At 33.7% G+C, this 18,894-nt stretch overlaps 1 protein-coding gene and 2 long non-coding RNA genes across 3 annotated transcripts; all 3 read right to left on the bottom strand.

Moving 5' to 3' along the window:
• Nucleotides 1-1,851: 1,851 nt before the first annotated feature.
• LOC126660052 (uncharacterized) lies at nt 1,852-4,406 on the bottom strand. The gene is made up of 4 exons (XR_007635202.2): nt 3,972-4,406; nt 3,783-3,869; nt 2,358-2,430; nt 1,852-1,953 (listed from the first exon to the last, which is right to left on the bottom strand). It is a non-coding gene; the product is annotated as an uncharacterized LOC126660052 (long non-coding RNA).
• Nucleotides 4,407-5,273: 867 nt separating this feature from the next.
• LOC126662054 (uncharacterized) lies at nt 5,274-9,758 on the bottom strand. The gene is made up of 11 exons (XM_056104182.1): nt 9,355-9,758; nt 9,114-9,209; nt 8,916-9,011; nt 7,782-8,603; nt 7,308-7,691; nt 6,994-7,221; nt 6,803-6,914; nt 6,377-6,503; nt 6,176-6,293; nt 5,582-6,102; nt 5,274-5,490 (listed from the first exon to the last, which is right to left on the bottom strand). The coding sequence occupies exons 1-11, from the start codon at nt 9,478-9,480 to the stop codon at nt 5,274-5,276; spliced, it is 2,847 nt and encodes a 948-aa protein (XP_055960157.1). The 5' UTR covers nt 9,481-9,758.
• Nucleotides 9,759-17,428: 7,670 nt separating this feature from the next.
• Nucleotides 17,429-18,637, bottom strand: LOC130014903 (uncharacterized). Its single transcript, XR_008789651.1, has 4 exons — nt 18,084-18,637; nt 17,953-17,989; nt 17,753-17,786; nt 17,429-17,646 (listed from the first exon to the last, which is right to left on the bottom strand). It is a non-coding gene; the product is annotated as an uncharacterized LOC130014903 (long non-coding RNA).
• Nucleotides 18,638-18,894: the final 257 nt, after the last annotated feature.

Genomic DNA, 18,894 nt, shown 5'->3' with positions numbered 1-18,894 from the left:
CTGGTGCCACTGTGCACTGTCCCGAATGTCTGCGCCTGCAGTTCTGACAAAACGGGACGTTAGAGGAACCACTGTAACCGCGACCAGATCCACGGCTACTCCCACTGTAACCAGAACTGTGAGAATACGGCTGATACCCTTTCCGAACACCCCCTTTCTGACTCTTGTACTGGGAAGGCTTGTGCTGATAGCTGCTGCTACCACCCTGCTGCCCACTACTCTGAAAACCACCGCTCGCCTTCTTCGTCTCAGTCATTTTCCCAAAGTGCAGTAAATTTACCTCCATCCGACGGGCACTGTCCACTACAGCAGAAAATTCCTTGGTCGTCTCAGTCAGAAGACTAATAAAGTCAGCACCCAGACCCTTTACGTATCTGTCGTTCACCCTCTGCTGTTCAGTCTGCAGATCTGGGGCAAAGCGACTCAGTCTCACAAACTCAGTAGTGTACTCATGTACTGATCTGTCTCCTCTCCTCAGAACCAGCAGTCTGTCTCTGAAACCCTCTGTCACTGAGAAAGGCAGATAAAATTCCTTGAATTCTGTCACAAAGTCCGCCCATGTAATAAAAGCCATAACTGCGCGAATCTCCCTGCGAAACCAGTCATTTGCAGCACCCTTCAAGGACATCTCTACCAGCATAACGGTCTGTCTCTCAGAAGCCTGTAGTCTCTGAGCATTTCGCTCAACCTCCTCCAGAAAATCTAGGGCGTCGCCGTCGCCCGCAAACTCAGTCGGCTTCAGCCTCAAATAAGCCAACACCAAGTCTCTGTCAGCGATTCCAGCACTACCAACCGCAACACCACCAGCCTGTGGTACTTGTTGCTGCACAATCTGTCCCAGCATAGCATACTGGTTCTTCATGGCGATCTGTCCCGCCTGCAGTTGCACTTGATTATTCTGGAGTGCAGTGATCCCGGCTAAAAACGTCGTGAAGTCAAACGGGTCAATAGGAGCTTGTGGTACACCTGGTGCTTGAACGCCTGCACCACCACGTCCCCTACCTCTGCCTCCAGCAGCCTGACCTCTGCCACCCCGACCTCTGCCAGCTCGGCCTCTACCAGCCGGAACTCCACCTGCACGTCCCCTGCCAACTTGAACCTCTGGTTCATGCTGGTCAACCTCAATCGACATAGCGTCATCAGCTTCAGCCTCAGCCTGAGCTGCAGCACGCCTACGAGTATTCATTCCTAAGAATGAAACAAACAAATCTCAAACAATGCCCACTTGGCAACACCTAGAGTATAATTTAATAGTTCACAAATCAACAATTTATCCAGAGTAATAACACTAACATTCCAGAGAAAATCAATAATTTCGCAAATAAAACATTAGTAACACATAAGACCGACTCAAACATTCCTAAAGGTGAAGGTAGAAAGTTTTGAAAATAAAAGATGACGTTTCAAAAGACAAAACTTGAATCCTAAATCCGCAGTAGATCCTATGACACAACAGTAACACGTAACATGCCTTAAAGCGATAAACACGTAACATGCAAAAATTTGGCCTTAGTTCGAAACTAAAGCTCTGATACCAACTTTGTCACGACCCAATTTTATGAATCGTGACCGACGCTAGGGTATGGGTATGGTTGTACCAAAACCCGTAGCAAGCCTTGCGGAAATCAATTAACCATTTAAACCTGCAGAAAACTGCTCGGGGGCAACCGAGACTCCAACCTAGGTCTAGCACTTTATATTACAGTTCTAATATAAATAATTTAAGTATCTGAAATATTCACAGCATGCCTTAAATATAATAATAAAATATTCCGGAGTGAACATGCCAATAAATAATCGAGCAAATCGATAATCCCAAAGTATAATAATCCAACGAAATAAATGACTAGTTCTACTGCGGTCTAAGAGTTCGAAAAATAGAAACTAGTTTAATAACATAAAAACCTCCGAGGAATCAAAGAATCGGAGTGGACCAGCTTTCAAATCATAAACCTGGAAAATTTGGGAAAACAACGGGGTCAGATATACTGAGATGAGTTCGCAATACTACTTACATTTATTAAGTTTAAAACCCTTAAATCAAAACATTTTTATACTAATATAATATGATTATGGAAAAACAGTATTGAAATGATCCCAGCGTAAGTATGACATAGCATACCGATAAACCCAAAGTGGACGGGAACAAATCCTCGTCAAATAAATATACCAGCGTGAGCAAGACTTTAGTCTGCCGTTTCCCAGAGTACTTACCGGTGCACACAGTCTCGATACAAGCCTATCGAGTAGCTCGTTTCAATCCAGTTCCATAATCCGTAAAAACAGTTCGCAAACATTTATAATATTAAAATAAATTGCGGTACTTAATAAAGCGGTAAATAGCACTACAAACTCACTGCTTGCTTATCCACGTGATCTTGGCAAACAGCTAACCCTGCGTAGACTCCGAAGCACGAGCAGTCGACGGGTCTAAAATAATAAATAGGTTAAAATCCGTACGACCCCTAACTCTAAGATCTCTAGACTCCACGTAGGACTAGCACGATTAAATAACCAGATAAATCACAGAGAAACACAATTTTACAAATAAATTGCAATGCCGTAATTAATTCAAGACTATTGAGTTCGCACTTAAATACAATCCGAAAATATTATTAAAATAATATTTAATTGATAAATAAAATCAATTCCTCAAATAGTGAGTTAGCCGAGTTTTTCAAAACTACCAAGCTAAACTCACATGTCGGTGACCCAAGTCCAAACCGACCCAACCATAAAATCAGAGTTATAAACCACAGTTTATAATTAATATTAAATAAAATATTAATTAACATCAAAATAGAACTCAATAGCTTGAAACCCAAGTAATTAAATATTACCGGCAATTATCTCAATTAATTAAATAACCAAATAAAGCTAAAATGTAAATTTAATTCCAAAGGCATTCTAAGCCAAAAATATCAATTTAACAATTAAACAATAATTATTAATTTAATTTTTAAATATTCAAATATTATTTTTATGCCTTAAAAATAATATAATTAATTTGACAACTTTCAAATTAAATAAAATCCCCAATACTTATTTAGTATAGTCAATATATAATATTACGTATAAACTATTATAAAATTAATATTTAATTTAAACTTAAAATATTAATGCCCGAAGTAATTTCAAATTATAAATAATGTTATTATTTAAATCGCTAATTAATAAGTCGAAACCAATTTCGTAAATTGAAATCAAAAAATCCATATCAAATAGTTAAAAGATAAGTTTAGGAATCAATATATTTTAGACACAAAAACTTAGTGATTGAAACCACCATTTAACCAAAAGTAATTCAAAATATCCAATCATACTTTGCCACATAGTCATCTTCTACAATTATTCATACCATCAAACCCAACTTATACTTGCAGAAACAAAGAAAACGAAACCAAGCTTCTTCTAAACATTTCCCTAACCAATCCTTAACAACTCAAGACCTCCTAACCTAAGCATAATCAAAAGCATATTGAACTCGGCAAAACAAAACCAAAACAATGAAATCCAAAATCAGTTACAGTAACCAAACTAACATAAGCAAGAAACGAGCTCGAGACAACTGAAGATTTAATCACCGAGAAATTGAAACGACGAGCTAACAATCACACTAAAAGTTTTAACAATTCAATGACAGATAATTAAACGTTCAAGAACAGCAAACTTTCCCTTAATAAATCTCAAACAACTCGGCAGAAACGAACCAAACAAATAGGAGCAAGTAGCACGTGAAAAACGACGAAACGACATCGATTATTACGGGTTCGTTTACGTACCGTTTGACGAACGAAAGGTGTAGAAACGTAGATGCGTGAGTCTACTTTCACGGGAAACAAACGGAATTGATTTCGACCTCCGAACGGCTGCCAAACGAATTGAAATCCCAAGAGGTCGATTTAAAACTCAAAAACAGAATTTACGTAAACGCGGCAACGGTTACAGCAATTACGAGAAAAATAACGTACCGTTGTGTGAAAACTAAGCTCGGACTTGTAGATGGCTGAGTCTACAATCTCAGGAATCAAACGGAATGAAATTTGGAGCTAAAACGAGAGAGTTATCACTTACGAACGGAGACGTCGTTTTCAGTTTAAAAACAGAGTTTCAAAGCTACAAACTTACTGAATTCCCACGACAATTTGGTGCAGAATTTCTGGAATGTTTTTGAGAGGAAAAGAGAGGCTAGGATTGATGGATAAGTAGTGAACAATTTCGGTTTTCAAAACGTTTTGAAATAACAAAAGGATCGCTGGAAATCAGGAGCAGAAAACCGTCCCCCTATCAATCCGTAGCAGGTCTCGAACGAGACCTGCATTTCCCGTACGAGACCAGGTCTCGGTTCAACGAGACCTGGTCCAACCAATTCTGGTTGGACCGAAACTCAACCCGAATTCGTTTTTTTTTTTTTTTTTTTTTTAATAAAAAATATATTTTCGAAACCTGGACTTTAATTAACCTTTTTCGAACCCGGACTTAAAATTAAACCATTTCCGAATCGACAATAAATTTAATTACGTCGACAACTAAATTGTTACCGGAACTCGTAACTTAAACTTCAAAATTTTACGGGATATTACACTATAATTACAGACAGATTTATTTCTTTCAAATTAAATTGTTGTGTTTGAATTTCATATTATTTTTTTAATTAGGAATTTGACTAAAATTTTCTTTTTTATGTTGATATAATGTTGATATGTTGTTTACATGGTGTTGATGGAAAATTGATTTTTAAACTTTTTAAGAAAACGTTTAATTAGTGTTAAAATACTGTGTTGATATCCTGATGACATTCTGTTGATTTAACTTCTATAAACTAATATTTCATTTTACGAATTTTATGGATAAGTGAGCATTCATAGTTGATATCATGTTGCCAACATGTTGATTTGGTGTTGATGAAAAGTTGCTATTGAAGCTTTTTTAGAAAAAATAAAATTAGTGTTAAAATGCTGTGTTGATAGACTGATGATATTCTGTTGATATGACTTTTATAAACTAATATTTATTTTAATGTTGATGTCATGTTGCCAAAATGTTGACTTCATGTTGATATCATGTTGATATGATTGTATTATTTATTTTAAAGAACACTAAAATTACAACAAAATTCAAAGTAACTGAATCAAATAAGAGAAATTATCAGTAAACTGTTCAAACAATATGAAAAAACAACAAGAATAATTCACATACCAAACATATTTAAAAACAAACAAAATAACTGAAAATAAACCAAAAGACAAGAATTCCCAAAATATTAACACCAACTAAGAGATATTATTCCTCCTCAGTTCTCTTCGAAGCTGGACGGTTCCTTCAACGTCACTTTTATAATCAGTTTCTAGCTTCCACTTCGCATAAGAAATCAAGCCTTGACAAAGTCGATTCCGGTACCTTTCCATCTCATCCATTGAAAATGACGAAGTAATCGGCTTGCCATGAATTAGATACTCCGCGAACAAACAAGTAAAAGCACCACAATCACTGCAATATTTAAAAAGCAAACTTAACAAAACAGGAAAAAGATATTAAAATCAAATGAAAACATAAAGGAAAACATAATAGAAACAGTTACCTCTTAATTTGAACTGGCACTTCAGCAACATTTTCATAAGAGAAAGGAGAATATCTGCTGTCGAAACTAGAAGATAAGGCAAATGATACAGAATCATTCCTAGACGAATAGAAGTTCATTTGTTTCAAAAAAACAGGAAGATAGTGCGTAAAAGCTCCTATCATTTTTTCAATATTTGCTTCAATCTTCTCAGTCTTGTAGGAATTGTAGACATACACCTTGCATTCTTCAAAATTAACCCGCACGAGAAACCAATGATTCGGGTCTAAGATGATTACGGGACATAGAAGCTCATTCACCTCCAACCAACTCTTATTATATCGACAGCCTCCTCCCTTATAGTATTCAAGAATGGTGTTTCCAGACGTGACTTTGAATTCAGCACAACCAGACGCAACGTACGAAAAATATTCTGCTAATAAAATCTGACTGAAAATGGAATCTGTAGTACAAAACTTCATCTTGTTGTCAAACAGCAATTTAATCTTCTTCCTCAAGTAGTAAAAGATAACATCGATATGCTGTAACGTACAGAAAAAAGTATAAGAAAATAGTAAACAATAATAAATGTCAACATAAAATTAAAACACTTACAGAAGTAGATAGTTCTCCACCACAGAAATTTAAAGTGTGAAAAAAAATCTTTTTCGTAATTAAATCACCGCCAATATCGAAAGGAGGAGTAATTACAGCATATTTTCCAGTTAGCGAACTACAAAACATACAAAAAAAACAGTCAACAAATGTTGATGCAAATTTATAAAATAAGAAACAGCAATAATATAGTTTTATTACCAAGTTTTCTTATTCCATCCTTGCTCAATCCAGTTAAAAGTATCGAGGTCTCTAAATGCATCAAGTTCAGTGTACTCAATATCAAGCAAGGGACAAGGAGCTTCATTATAAGGAAATACAATCCTGTCTACAATAAATAAGGAAACAAAATTTAAAAAAATAAAAACATATTCTAAATAGAAACATACTAATGATCAATTTCATAAATAATAAATGTATGCTAATGTTGACAAGATGTTGATATCCTGTTGATATTAATGATTACAACTGTTTCACAAAAAGTTGATTTATTATGCATCATGTTGACATCTTGTTGACATCAATGATGCAGGATGATATCAACATCAACAAATTAATAAAAAGACAATTTAACAATCACCTAAAGTATATCAATTCATCAAAAACACAAATTACATAAATATTTACCAGTATGACCAGATGCTTGACTTCCAGAAGCAAGATCACGGCTCCTACAATGAGACGCAACTTGTTCGTCCAACTGAGTTAACTGGGAATCCGTTAAAAAAACATCTTCTCCCTTTAAATTTTTTAACAAGTATAAACAGTTAAGAACAATAATATAGTACACATTAAATACAATGAAAAACCACAAATACCTCATTCATGTTCAAATTTGTATCAACATCAACCCCGGAAACATCGTTCGTAGCTTCTTCAATCTTCCTTTCACCACCTTGCACAGATTTATCTTCTTCTTCCTGATCATTATCCAAAGCAGAAAGATCTTCAGCCTTATTAAGATCATTATCTTTATTCTGATTATCATCATCACTTTTCGACGAAGAATCACTTTTACGACCACGATCATCCTTATCGTCAACACGCTAAAAACACAAAACATATATCAACACAACAATTTCAAAAATAAAAGAATGTATATAAACAAAATAAAGAAAGTTAAAAACTGTACCTTAATAATTTCTGACTTTTCAATATAACGGTCCATTTTGGTGACCAAATCTTTCAAAACAACTTGTATTTCAATCATACCATTATCAATATCATCATGATAGGATTTCAGATCCTTCTTGATCTCAGACTGCTGAAGAATAACACTTTTCAGCTGCTTTTCAATATTCCCAACCCTCTTTGACAGACTGTTGATATGCTGTTGATTTTGTGTTGATGCAGAAGAGAAAGAATGGTCATTCGCATCATTAACAGCAGCAAGATCATCATCGTCAGCGGTATGAGCTTTCTGGATACTGCCCTTCTTCTTTTCAGAGGCAAAAAAGCCATTCAGCATTAAAACTCTTTTCTCATCCGCAGAAGGTACAATTCTTTCAAACTTAAGCTACATTTAATAACATAAAAGAAAATCAATAAATATGAAAGAAAAAAAACAAAAAACAATCAAAATACAAAATAATAAAAACAAAAATACCTTTGATCCATGATTATAAAAATCAGTTTCCAAATCGATCACGGCAGGAGTTTTGCTTGAAGTCCAATTCAAGCATCTTGGCACTTTGTTACCCACAAGCATGCATATCTTACCGTCAACAGAAGGGAAACACTCGTAAAATAAATACTGCAAAATAATAGGAAACCCAAGCAATCTGCAATACCCTTCTTTTTTTGTCTTCTTCAAAAGGTCCTTGGTCTTCAAACTGTTCAGGGTATAAGAAAAGATTTCTTTACCCCATGGGTAACAGTTATAGTCCTCAAAAGCTATTACATCCAAATGATGACCATCGACAAGATTAGAATCAAGCGCAGACAGAAAATAAATCTCCAGCACATACAAAAAAGCAATTCTGACAGCATCTTCATCAGACTGCCATCGCTTCGACAGTAAACACTCAATGACAGACTGCATATTAACCTTCGTCTTCCCGAAAAAGTACTTATCAACAAACGAATTGCCTGAATCTTCAAAGCCTACCTTCTGAATTTCACCAGTACAATTCAGTCCCGTTAAAACTGCAAACTCTTCAATGCTGAATCTGACTTTATGCTCACCAACACCAAACCACATCTCATTCTGTTTTGGATGAATAAGCTGCCTCGCTAACAGAGAATGTATAACCTGCCCTTGAAACAAACATGGGGGCATTTCCAAAACAAAGCCGAAACATGTTTGCTTGAACAATTCCAGCTGTCCTTCCGACAAATTGCTTCTCAACTGATCAACAACATTATACTTCAGACAATGATCAACCCTTGTGGTAGGAATGTCTCCAAGTTTCCAACGAGGAGACCAAATCTATTGGAAAAAAATAAAAATTAAATTAGACAAAATTTGTGAAAACATAAATTCAATCAGTAAACATAATAGTAACAGTCTAAAAATTTAAATATATACTACATTAACATAAATGTCAACAGCATATAAACATGGAATCAACACCATGTCAACACAAGGTCAGCAAAAAAACAGTAATGACATAAACTTAATAAGTACAAGTGAGCATAATATAAAGAGCTAGTCTAAACATATACTTAAAATAAAATTTTCAATTATAACTTAGAGATATAGAGTTGAAATAAAATTTCAAAAAACACAAAAATACAATACCTTGATGGAACCATCATCCAACACTTTTTCAGATTCAGTGCTTTCAGTATAAGATTTTTTCTTTGAAGAACCAGGGGTTGACCTAGTCTTAGGTGCCTGTTCAAGTCAACACAAGTTAACAGAATATCAACAACACATCAACAACAAATCAACACATCAACAAGAAATAAAATTTCAAAAAACACAAAAATGAAATACCTTGATGGAAACATCATCCACCACCTTTTCAGATTCAGAGGTTTCAGTAGAAACTTGTTTCTTTCCAGAACTAGAAGTTGCCCTAGTCTTATAAGCCTGTATATATCAACAATATATCAACATTATATCAACAACATGTCAACAACATAAATGAAAATATTAAAAAAAAAACAAATGAACAGAAAACATAACTATAAGTTTTTTAAAAAAACTATATAAAATAAAATTAAATGAACAATACCTTCATGGATTTTTCCTCCTGAACTTCTTCATGTTCAGAAGTTTTAATAGAAGCTTTTCTTTTCGTACTAGCGGCACTCTTAATAACTTTCTTTTTTATCGGTGATTTCTGCAAAAGACAGTTCATACACAATTACAAAAACACAATAAGGAAAAATTATATTCAACCAAAAACAAAAAACAATAATAAAAAAAATAAACATAGATTAATACCTCCACAGTTTTATCAGCCACATTGTCGTCATTAATCGATTCAAATGACACTTTTCTTTTTGCACCACTCGTAGACTTCTTTATTACATTTTTCTCCGGAACAACAGATTCTGCAACACGGCTATCTTCTTTGCTTTTTTCAAATGAAACACGCTTCGCTGGTTTCTTAACATTGTACGATGCCTTCAATTTCGCGAGTTCAGCAGCAATAAAAGAATCTTCAGAAATCTTTGTACGCTTTGACAATCGAATAGCCGGCTTCAATGCAGTTTCATCTTTATCTTGTAAATCAGTTGCAGCGGCTTTCGGATCTTCACTATTTTTAACAGCAGCAGCAAGTTTAAGCCTACTTTCGATTATCATTGACTTCGTCAACGTAGGTTTCGGAGATCTTGAAAGCATGCTCAAAGCTTCCTTTGCGATCTCCAACACATTAGGCTGCTCTACAGTGTCCTTTTCTTCAACAACAGGAATTCCAATCGATGGAACCTCTTCCCTAATTTCAGCGGATTCTGTCACTTTCGACGACTCCACTGGTTGAGCCGTTTCAACAGAAGCAACATCCTCGACATGCCTAGATTCCGCTACTTCGACTTCATTATCATGATTCGAAGTTTCATAATCAGTTTCAGCCGAAGAATGGCTTGAGTCCGGTCTATGGCGAACAGATTTAAGCCCCATATCAACAAATAATCAACACAAACCTGAATTTACAAAATTCAAACACAATGAATCATTACAAAACTAAACAAAATATTTCAATAAAAGCAACAATCACATAAACATTAACATATCCAAAAAGAATTAAATCAATTTACAAACAAAATCACAATAAAAATTACAAAACTGAAACATAAATCAAACTAAAATTTCCAACACAAATCAACATGTACAAAGCCTAAATCGAATCAAAAAAAAAAAAAAATCAACACACAATCATCTGTTGACCTAACAAATTCAAAATTAAATTGAAAACCTAAAACATGTACAAAACCTAAATCAAGTTAAACACAAATAAATCAACACAAAATCAAAAGGAAAATCAAATTTCAAATTTCAAATATCAAATAAATGTAACAAGAAGAACAGTAACAGAAATCGTGAAAATAAAAACAAAAAATGATATCAGATTAACATAAACAAGGTTAAAAACAACAAAAAATAACACAAAATCATAAGATAAATGAACTTTACAATGTTAAATCACACATGCATGTAAAGAATAACAACTGTAATTAATTTTTTTTTTTAAAAGAAAGATAACTTACTGTTATATAGGCAAGAGCGGTTGAGATAATGATGAAATACCGATGAAAATGAGAGAAGTAAGAGGATTCGTGCAGTAATGGAGATAAGGAAGAGCAAGATCGTGGAGATGAGGAGCGAAAATGGCGGAGAAAAATGAAGAAACCGCCAACTGAGAAGGAAAGTGAAAAAACGGTAAAAAAGAAAGAATTTCAAAATAAAAGGTTAGGTTTAATAAGAATGATGGTGTGAAAAGTAAAGATATGGATTGGGCCGTATAAAAGTAAAGTCTAGCCCAAATCCTGTATTTTATATAAAAAACCCAAAATTTACTTATAATATGGAAGCTTTCTTATGCCCTTTTCAATATTTATTAACAATTAAAAAGATTAAAACTCAAGGTTTGAAAATAAATATTAGTTTCTACAAGGACGGAATAAATAAAAATTGAAAAATATGTAAATCTAAATATAAATTTCGCCAATTTTAAAATAGCTAGAAATTCTTTTCGTGCTATTACAGTTTTTTTTATAGATGTCAATCACATAAATCTACTCGGTTTTGATAACTCAATATTTATTTAAAAAACCAAAATTAACCATGTCATTGTTAAAAATATTTTGCGATTATTGAATTATAGAATGTTTACACTTCAATATTAACGTTTCATTTGCTATATTTTTATAGTCCAACTATTATTCTTATTATAGCAGGAAGTTGTTGTTGTTTTAGGTGAAGTTTTATATTTGTGCACTCCATTTATTAATTTAATATCGTTTTACTTATGTGATAGTATTTGTAGGGAAGTCCTTACCTAGATCCGGTCTATAAAACATTCATGGACCCATTTAATGAGGTGTTAGAAAAATGAGAAGAAAGAAAAAATAATAAGAAGAGAGAGAAAATTGTATTTAATTTTCTAACACCTCATTGAATAAGTGCATGGAAAATTCATAAACCAAGTCTTTGTAAGAATTTTCCGTATTTGTACATGGAAAAACTGAATTCGCGACTAATTTTTTATTGCCACATAAGTAAAATTATACCATAAATGAATGAATAATTTTCCGAACGAAAATAAAAGTTTGATTATTAGAAATGTAGTAAATAAAAAATTTATTATTTAAATGTAAAAGATAAATTAATCCGCCAAATGACTGACTATTGCCATGAAACTTTTGACTCAACCCAAAAGTTAAATGTTTGTTTGAAAAATGAAAAACAGAGAACTGCTACAAGAATATCATCATATATTTTCTAATATCTTTACATTTTTTATAGTTATAATATCTATCATGGAACAACTAATTCATTTTTTTTATAGAAAGATAGGGATCATAAAACTTTCTCTCTCAACAAAATTTGCTCTCCTTTTTTTCTAAACAAAGTTCATCTTCTTCATCTTGTTCTTGGTGAGGGTGGGAGAAGATGATTTTTCCGATCACCGGAATTTTATTTTATGAAATAAATTGTTATGGTTTTATTTTCTTACCTCTTTGATCCGATGTTGTAGATCGTTCAAGACTATTTAGTGTTCGTTCGAGCTTTAAATTCAAGTTCTTGTAAATCTAAACATTGAGGAGGTTTCTAAATCTATCTCTTTAGAATATCGTTGAAGATGAACCGAAAATGCTAAGTTTCGTCGGATAGAGCGGATTTCTTGTCACATCGGAAAAAGGATGATCTAAGTACCCCGTCCAACGGGAACATAGTTCTTTGTTGTGTTAAGTTTATCAGGATCCATGTCATGGATTTATTCTTATTTTCGATTTTTTTGCTTATCTTGGATTGTTGATTAGTAGTTGGTTGTTCAAATTTGAAAGATCATATTGAGATATTTGTGATATGTTTCATTGTTTGTATTTACATCTTCATCAATATACTCTAACTTGAAGAAAAAAATAATAATTCATTTTTCGGTCAAATATCTACCATGGTTATAATATTTATCATGTGCTATTACAGTCATTTATAATTAAAATTGGAGTGCAGTAATCAGTGGTGGAGTGCAGAAATCTCCACCCGTTAGATAGAGATAAAATAAATCAGATATTTGTTTAAAATTTAAAAATTTAAAAAAACAAAGATCTTATCCAGATAATATATTTTCCTCATATCAGAATAGTACCTCTATTAGGGCTGTTTGGTTCAGCAGTTTCTTATATCTGATAGCTGTTAGCTGTTGGCTAGTAGCTGATAGGTGATAGACCATACGTGTTTGGTGAGATTTGATTAGCTATTGCTGTTTATATATAAAATGACCGTAAAGGGCATAATTTTTATTTTTATTTATTAATTTATAAATATATTATATTATATAATATTCAAAAAAAATATTAAAAATTATTTTTATATAAAAATGAACGTTTAGTTTAAACTTATTGCTATATTTTTTGATAGATTTATGTTTAAATTAAAAAATAATTAAGTTATAGTTTTGTTGATATAAATGAATAATATCAGATAATTTAAAAATGATTAGAGTATTTAAAAATAATTTAAATTACTATATATACATATATTAAAAAACAATATATCCTAATAGAGGTAGTTTTGTCTAATTAACTAAAAATATTGAAAGAGCTATCAGCTGTTGGCAAAAATCTTCAAAATGAATCTTTTCAAAAAGCAGCTGTTGAAAGTTCAAAAAGCTCCAAAAAACTTTTAAAAAATTCTCACCAAACACTTAAGTGGAGCTTTTTGAAAAGTAAAAGCTCAAAACTCCACCAAAAAGTTGAACCAAACACCCACTTTAGTATTAATAACAACAAAAACAAAAACTTTGAAGAGAAACAAAAATGTCAATTACGTTTGGAGGCGAGCACGCCGATCTCGCAATTATTAGTAATTAAAACTCATCATCTTCGTCCAATTGAATATTAAATATCGAATATATTAAACTGATATATTTATATTTATGCATGCATAGTCTAGGGCGTTTTTCTTAACATCAACTTATGGGGTGTCCGTCAATTTATTAGTATTTGTGATGTTTGAGTATAATATAAAGAGCATCACGGCCATTCAAATCTGATGTTTCATTTTCGGTTCCGTTTACATGGTCGAATTTGGCGGAGCCATTGCAGATTACGCCCTCTATGGCTCTTTCCGCATTATTGTGGTGTTTTTCATACTCTCATTCCTCGTAAGTATCATATTTTATTAACTCAACTTTTTTGGTGCGGATTTAATTGATTGTATAATTTTATTTTATATAGGGTACACTCGTATTAAGTCGACTACATGCGCCATCTAAAACCCCGACTATATATCAATACGGAGTTGTGTTTGTATGCATAGCACTGGTTTTATTAGGATCTGAATCCGCAATTAATTCTTACCGATTTTTGAGAAGAGATCAGTTTGATGAGCTATTTTGTGAATTGATTAGGATGATCTTGGTTCTTTACCCTGATTCCTTGGAACCTTAGGTAGGGGTGTGCACGGTTCGGTTCGGTTCGGTGTGGAGTATAATTTGCCATAACCGAACCAAACCGACCCTATTAAAATGAAAACTAAACCATCTACTTCGGTGTATGGTTTTTTCGGTTCGGTCCACCGAACCGTCGGTTTAAACCGCTATGGTTCGGGCGGTGCACCGAAAAAATAAATATTAATTTTTTACAAATTAAAATGACAATTATATAACTATATATATATATAAACTTTTTTACATTCATCTATTGCAACATTGTTGCCCCAAAAAATTACATCTTACAATAAAAATGCAGGCCAAAGTGTTTATATGTTGGCTGTACAAAAATTACAAGTAATGTAATCTAACATATTTGTTAAGGCATACCAAAAAATAAGTCCTAAAGTTGCCAAAAAAATGCAACTGATGTAATCTAACAAAGTATATGTTAGTAACTAGTAAGGGTGAGCAAAACTGCCTTTACAAATTATGCATCCAAAAAACTTCTTGCAGCCTCCAAGTGATTAAACCTGCAAAACAGATTAAACAAAACAGAAAGCAATAAGTTTGGCGCAATGTAAATATATTTACAAACTATAAAGTGTGAAAATTTACAAGAGGCTCAGTCTTCAAATATTATCAGTCATATAAGCTCAACTCTCTTAAAAGACAACAATTATGTCGCACAGTTAATGGTCAAGCTAATAGCAGACTTTAACAAGTGGAAGCTTTCATCATAGCCAAAAATATAATGATAAATTAGCACAAGACATAGAAGAGAATACACAAACAGATCTCATCAAAATGTCAATTGCTATAAAGGCTCAGATTACAATTTGTCAAGTATAAATACTAAAGACCGTAAAATGGTGGCAACTTTTAGGTGCCTCATCAGTTTATAGTCTATAGTATCAAAACTTAGAAAGTGGAAGCATCATCATGGCCAGATAAGCATAAAGACAGAAATCCAACCCAACAGCAACATGCCAACAACTCTAACAATATAAACTTATAAACTATATCTCTATAATGTCAGTGCTAACTTATCATTAACAAGAGGCATCAAGGCAACTAAGTCAGATAGGATAATCATAGTAGAATATTGGCTTTCAAGTTCCAGCAGTCCAAAGCAGCATACAAGTGTCAAGTATGAAAAGCAAGGACATGAAGACAAACTATTAGGCCAGTATTAGCATTGATTGGTTCTTGAAAACCTGAAAATGAAAGAATATTAAAGAGTTAGTAATCAATAAATTTTCAAAAGTAAAACCTAAATGAAACAGAATTGAGAAAGCAGAGGAATTCCCTTGTTCAAACTGTTCCAACTCCTCCAAAGACTCCTCAACAGAAACAGGTTTTGTTGGGTCTTTTAGCCAATCCTGGGTGCAGATAAGGGCTTCCACAATTGTAGGAGTCAGACTACTTCTAAAGTCATCTAGAACTCTTCCACCAGTACTAAATGCTGACTCAGAAGCAACTGTGGAGACTGGTACTGCAAGCACATCACGAGCCATCCTAGAGAGGATAGGCAATCTCTCTGAATTTAACTTCCACCATCTGAGAATGTCAAAATTCTCATCATTTGCAACTACTGCCTCACTTAGGTACGTATCCAATTCAGTTTTCTTGCTTCCACCCACACCACCAGTCTCCATCATTTGCTGTAGATACCTTTCTTTCAGCACAGAATTGGCTTGAGAGAGTTGGCCAATTGATTCAGATGACACAATATTCTGGCTACCAGCAGCCTTCTCTTTCGTATATTGCAATTCATAATCATTGAATAATTCATGCAAATCATCCATCACAAATCTGTACAGGAATTTACCTTGATGCACACCATACATTTGAATCAAGGTATACTCCATGTACACAACTCTATCCCTAGGATCCAGAATATTAGCAAAAAATATCAACTTGTTCATTATAGTTGGATAACCCCAATATTTATCAAATTTCTGTTTCATTTTAGTGCCCATAGACCTCAAAGACTCATCACTAGACTTGATCCAATCTTGTAAAATTGTACATAAATCAGAAATCTCATTCAAATGGTTGTTAGAAGTCACATAAAGAGAACCAGAAATTCTCAGAATCATTTTATAAAAACATTGTAACATACTACATAACTCCCTCACATTCTCCCAATCAGCAATAGCAGGAACCTCATCACCCAAATCTTTCTTAAAGCTAGACTCTCTTTTTCCTCATACTCTTCAAAAACTTTTTGATACATAAGAGCAGTATCTAACATAAGATATGTTGAATTCCATCTAGTTGGGACATCTAGACACAAAGAACGCTTACAAACAATTTCAGTTGACTCCTTACATTCCTTAAACTTACTTAACCTAAAAGGTGAGTTTTTTATGTATCTAACAGCCCCTCTAACTTTTTCAAAAGAAGACCCAGACTCTTTCAAACCATCAGACACAACCAGATTAAGAATATGAGCTATGCATCTCATGTGTGCATATTTGCATCTAGCAGGACTACTACCCCAACTCAACATTTTTTTCATAAAAAAACTCATGGCAGCAGTATTGTTTTCAGCATTATCAAGAGTCACAGAGAAAACATTTTTGAGCCCCCACTCTAGCAAACAGGTTTCTAAAGCTTTGGACAAATATTCACCTTTGTGTCTAGAACAAGGAACAAAAGATATTATCTTTTTGTGAAGCTTCCAATCATTGTCAATAAAATGAGCAGTGACACACATGTAGTTAATTCTTTGATTAGAAGTCCATGCATCACTTGTTAGACTCACTCTTTGAGTATTAGTTTTTAAAAAGCTTTTCAGTTTTTGCTTCTCTAATACAAACATGCTATAGCAATCTCTATTAACAGTCCATCTAGATGGCATCCTAAACTTAGGACATGCAATACTCATTAATTTTTTAAATCCCTGTTTCTCAACAAATTTCAGAGGCAACTCATCAACAATAACCATGTATGCAATAGCTTGCCTAATTGCTTCCTGATCAAATTTCCAATTAGAAACAGTACACATATCAACACCAGTATTGGGCACCTGCCCCACATTCACAACAGGCTGAAATGATAACAGAGCTTGCCTAGTTTCTAAACTGTGTGGGTGCTTAGTGCATCGAAGCATGTGACCTCTTAAAGTAGATGTGCCATTTTTTTAGCATGACAATTATATACACGAGCACAGTAGGAACACTTAGCTTGTATAATTACACCATCAGGATCTTTAATAGGGTTGAAATGGTCCCATACCACTGATCTTTGGTGAGGTTCCTTTCTTTTTTTGGAAGTTGCTTCCACGTCAATATTTTCCCCACCAGCAGCAACAGGATTAGTATTTGCTTCCACATCCACATTTTGTCCAACAGTGGCAATTTCTTGTCCATTTAAAGGATCAGATTGTTCATTTATAGGGTCAGGGGCAGGTTCCATCTACAACAAAAGAAAGAAGAAAATATTAATTCAAAAAATAATGAAAAATCAACTACAACAGAAACAAAATCAACTATAATAGGAAACCATCAACAAACAAAATTACCTGGTTATCAATGTTTCAGAGCTTCCACTAAAGCCTTCACCCCGATATATTTTCAGAATTTTTCATGAAATAATAAGAAGAAAACAGACGGAGAGAACACTCAATCAGCAAACTAAAGAGAAATCCTTTTAAAATAATATATAAACTTCATTAATAAATGAAGAGTCAACAGAGGTTGGAAGGTACAAAGGTTCTATTACCTTAAAATCAAGTCTTTTTGTTATAAAGAATCAGGATCTGCAACAATAACACAAAATCAAAAGCAAAAGTGTAAGATTTCAGATAAAAATCAAACAATATTAAAAAAAAGGAAACAGATCTATTCTATTACCTTAAACAGATGTATTTCTCCAGAAATCAGCATAAATATCATTGATTCATCCTTTACGAATCAACAACGTAACGAGTACAAGAAAAATAAGCCATTAATTTGCTGGAATAGAGTAACAGAGGATGTTACATTGAGAATCGATTGCAGCGCAAGAAAAACGAGTAAAGATCCATGACAAAAGGACTGCTGATTAAGGGTTTTGTGGTAGAGAGAGGAGAGAAGGTGGAGGGATTAGGGTTTTTTTTTGAGAGAAGAAGGGAGCGCAGCGAGTGACTGAGGTGAGTGAAAGTGAGGCAGAAAATTTTTAGGGTTAGGAGGTAATAAAGGGGTATTTATAGTATAGGTTATAATTAGGAAAAACGGCGTCGTTTTTTGTCTCGGTTTTTCTCGGTGCGGTTCGGTCACCGAAAGGAAAAACCAAACCAACTCCAGAAACCGATTTTTTCACAGCCTTCAAACCAAACCACTCCATTTAAACCATTCTAACCGCTCCAATGTCAATTTCGGTGTGGATCGGTTCGGTTTTTCGGTTTGACTCGGTTTTTGCTCACCCCTAACCTTAGGCTTATGCAAATGCTGTTATGTTGCGTTCTTTTAAGTGATCGGGCTTCGCATGCTCAGATATTCTATTTGAGAAGAATGTGATGATGGTTAATGGCTTGGAGAAAGATTTGATTAGTTTGAGGTTTTCAATACGGAAAAGAGGGTTAAGCAAGGAATGAATTTGAGAAGTTACAATCTTAGGTATATGTTATATAGATTAGGGTTTTGCTATTCGCCGCCCCTTTTTACTTAGCACCGCACAGGCGAA

Source organism: Mercurialis annua, linkage group LG8, assembly GCF_937616625.2.
Source record: "Mercurialis annua linkage group LG8, ddMerAnnu1.2, whole genome shotgun sequence".
NCBI lineage: Eukaryota > Viridiplantae > Streptophyta > Magnoliopsida > Malpighiales > Euphorbiaceae > Mercurialis > Mercurialis annua.
This window is presented reverse-complemented; position numbering and strand designations above follow the sequence as displayed.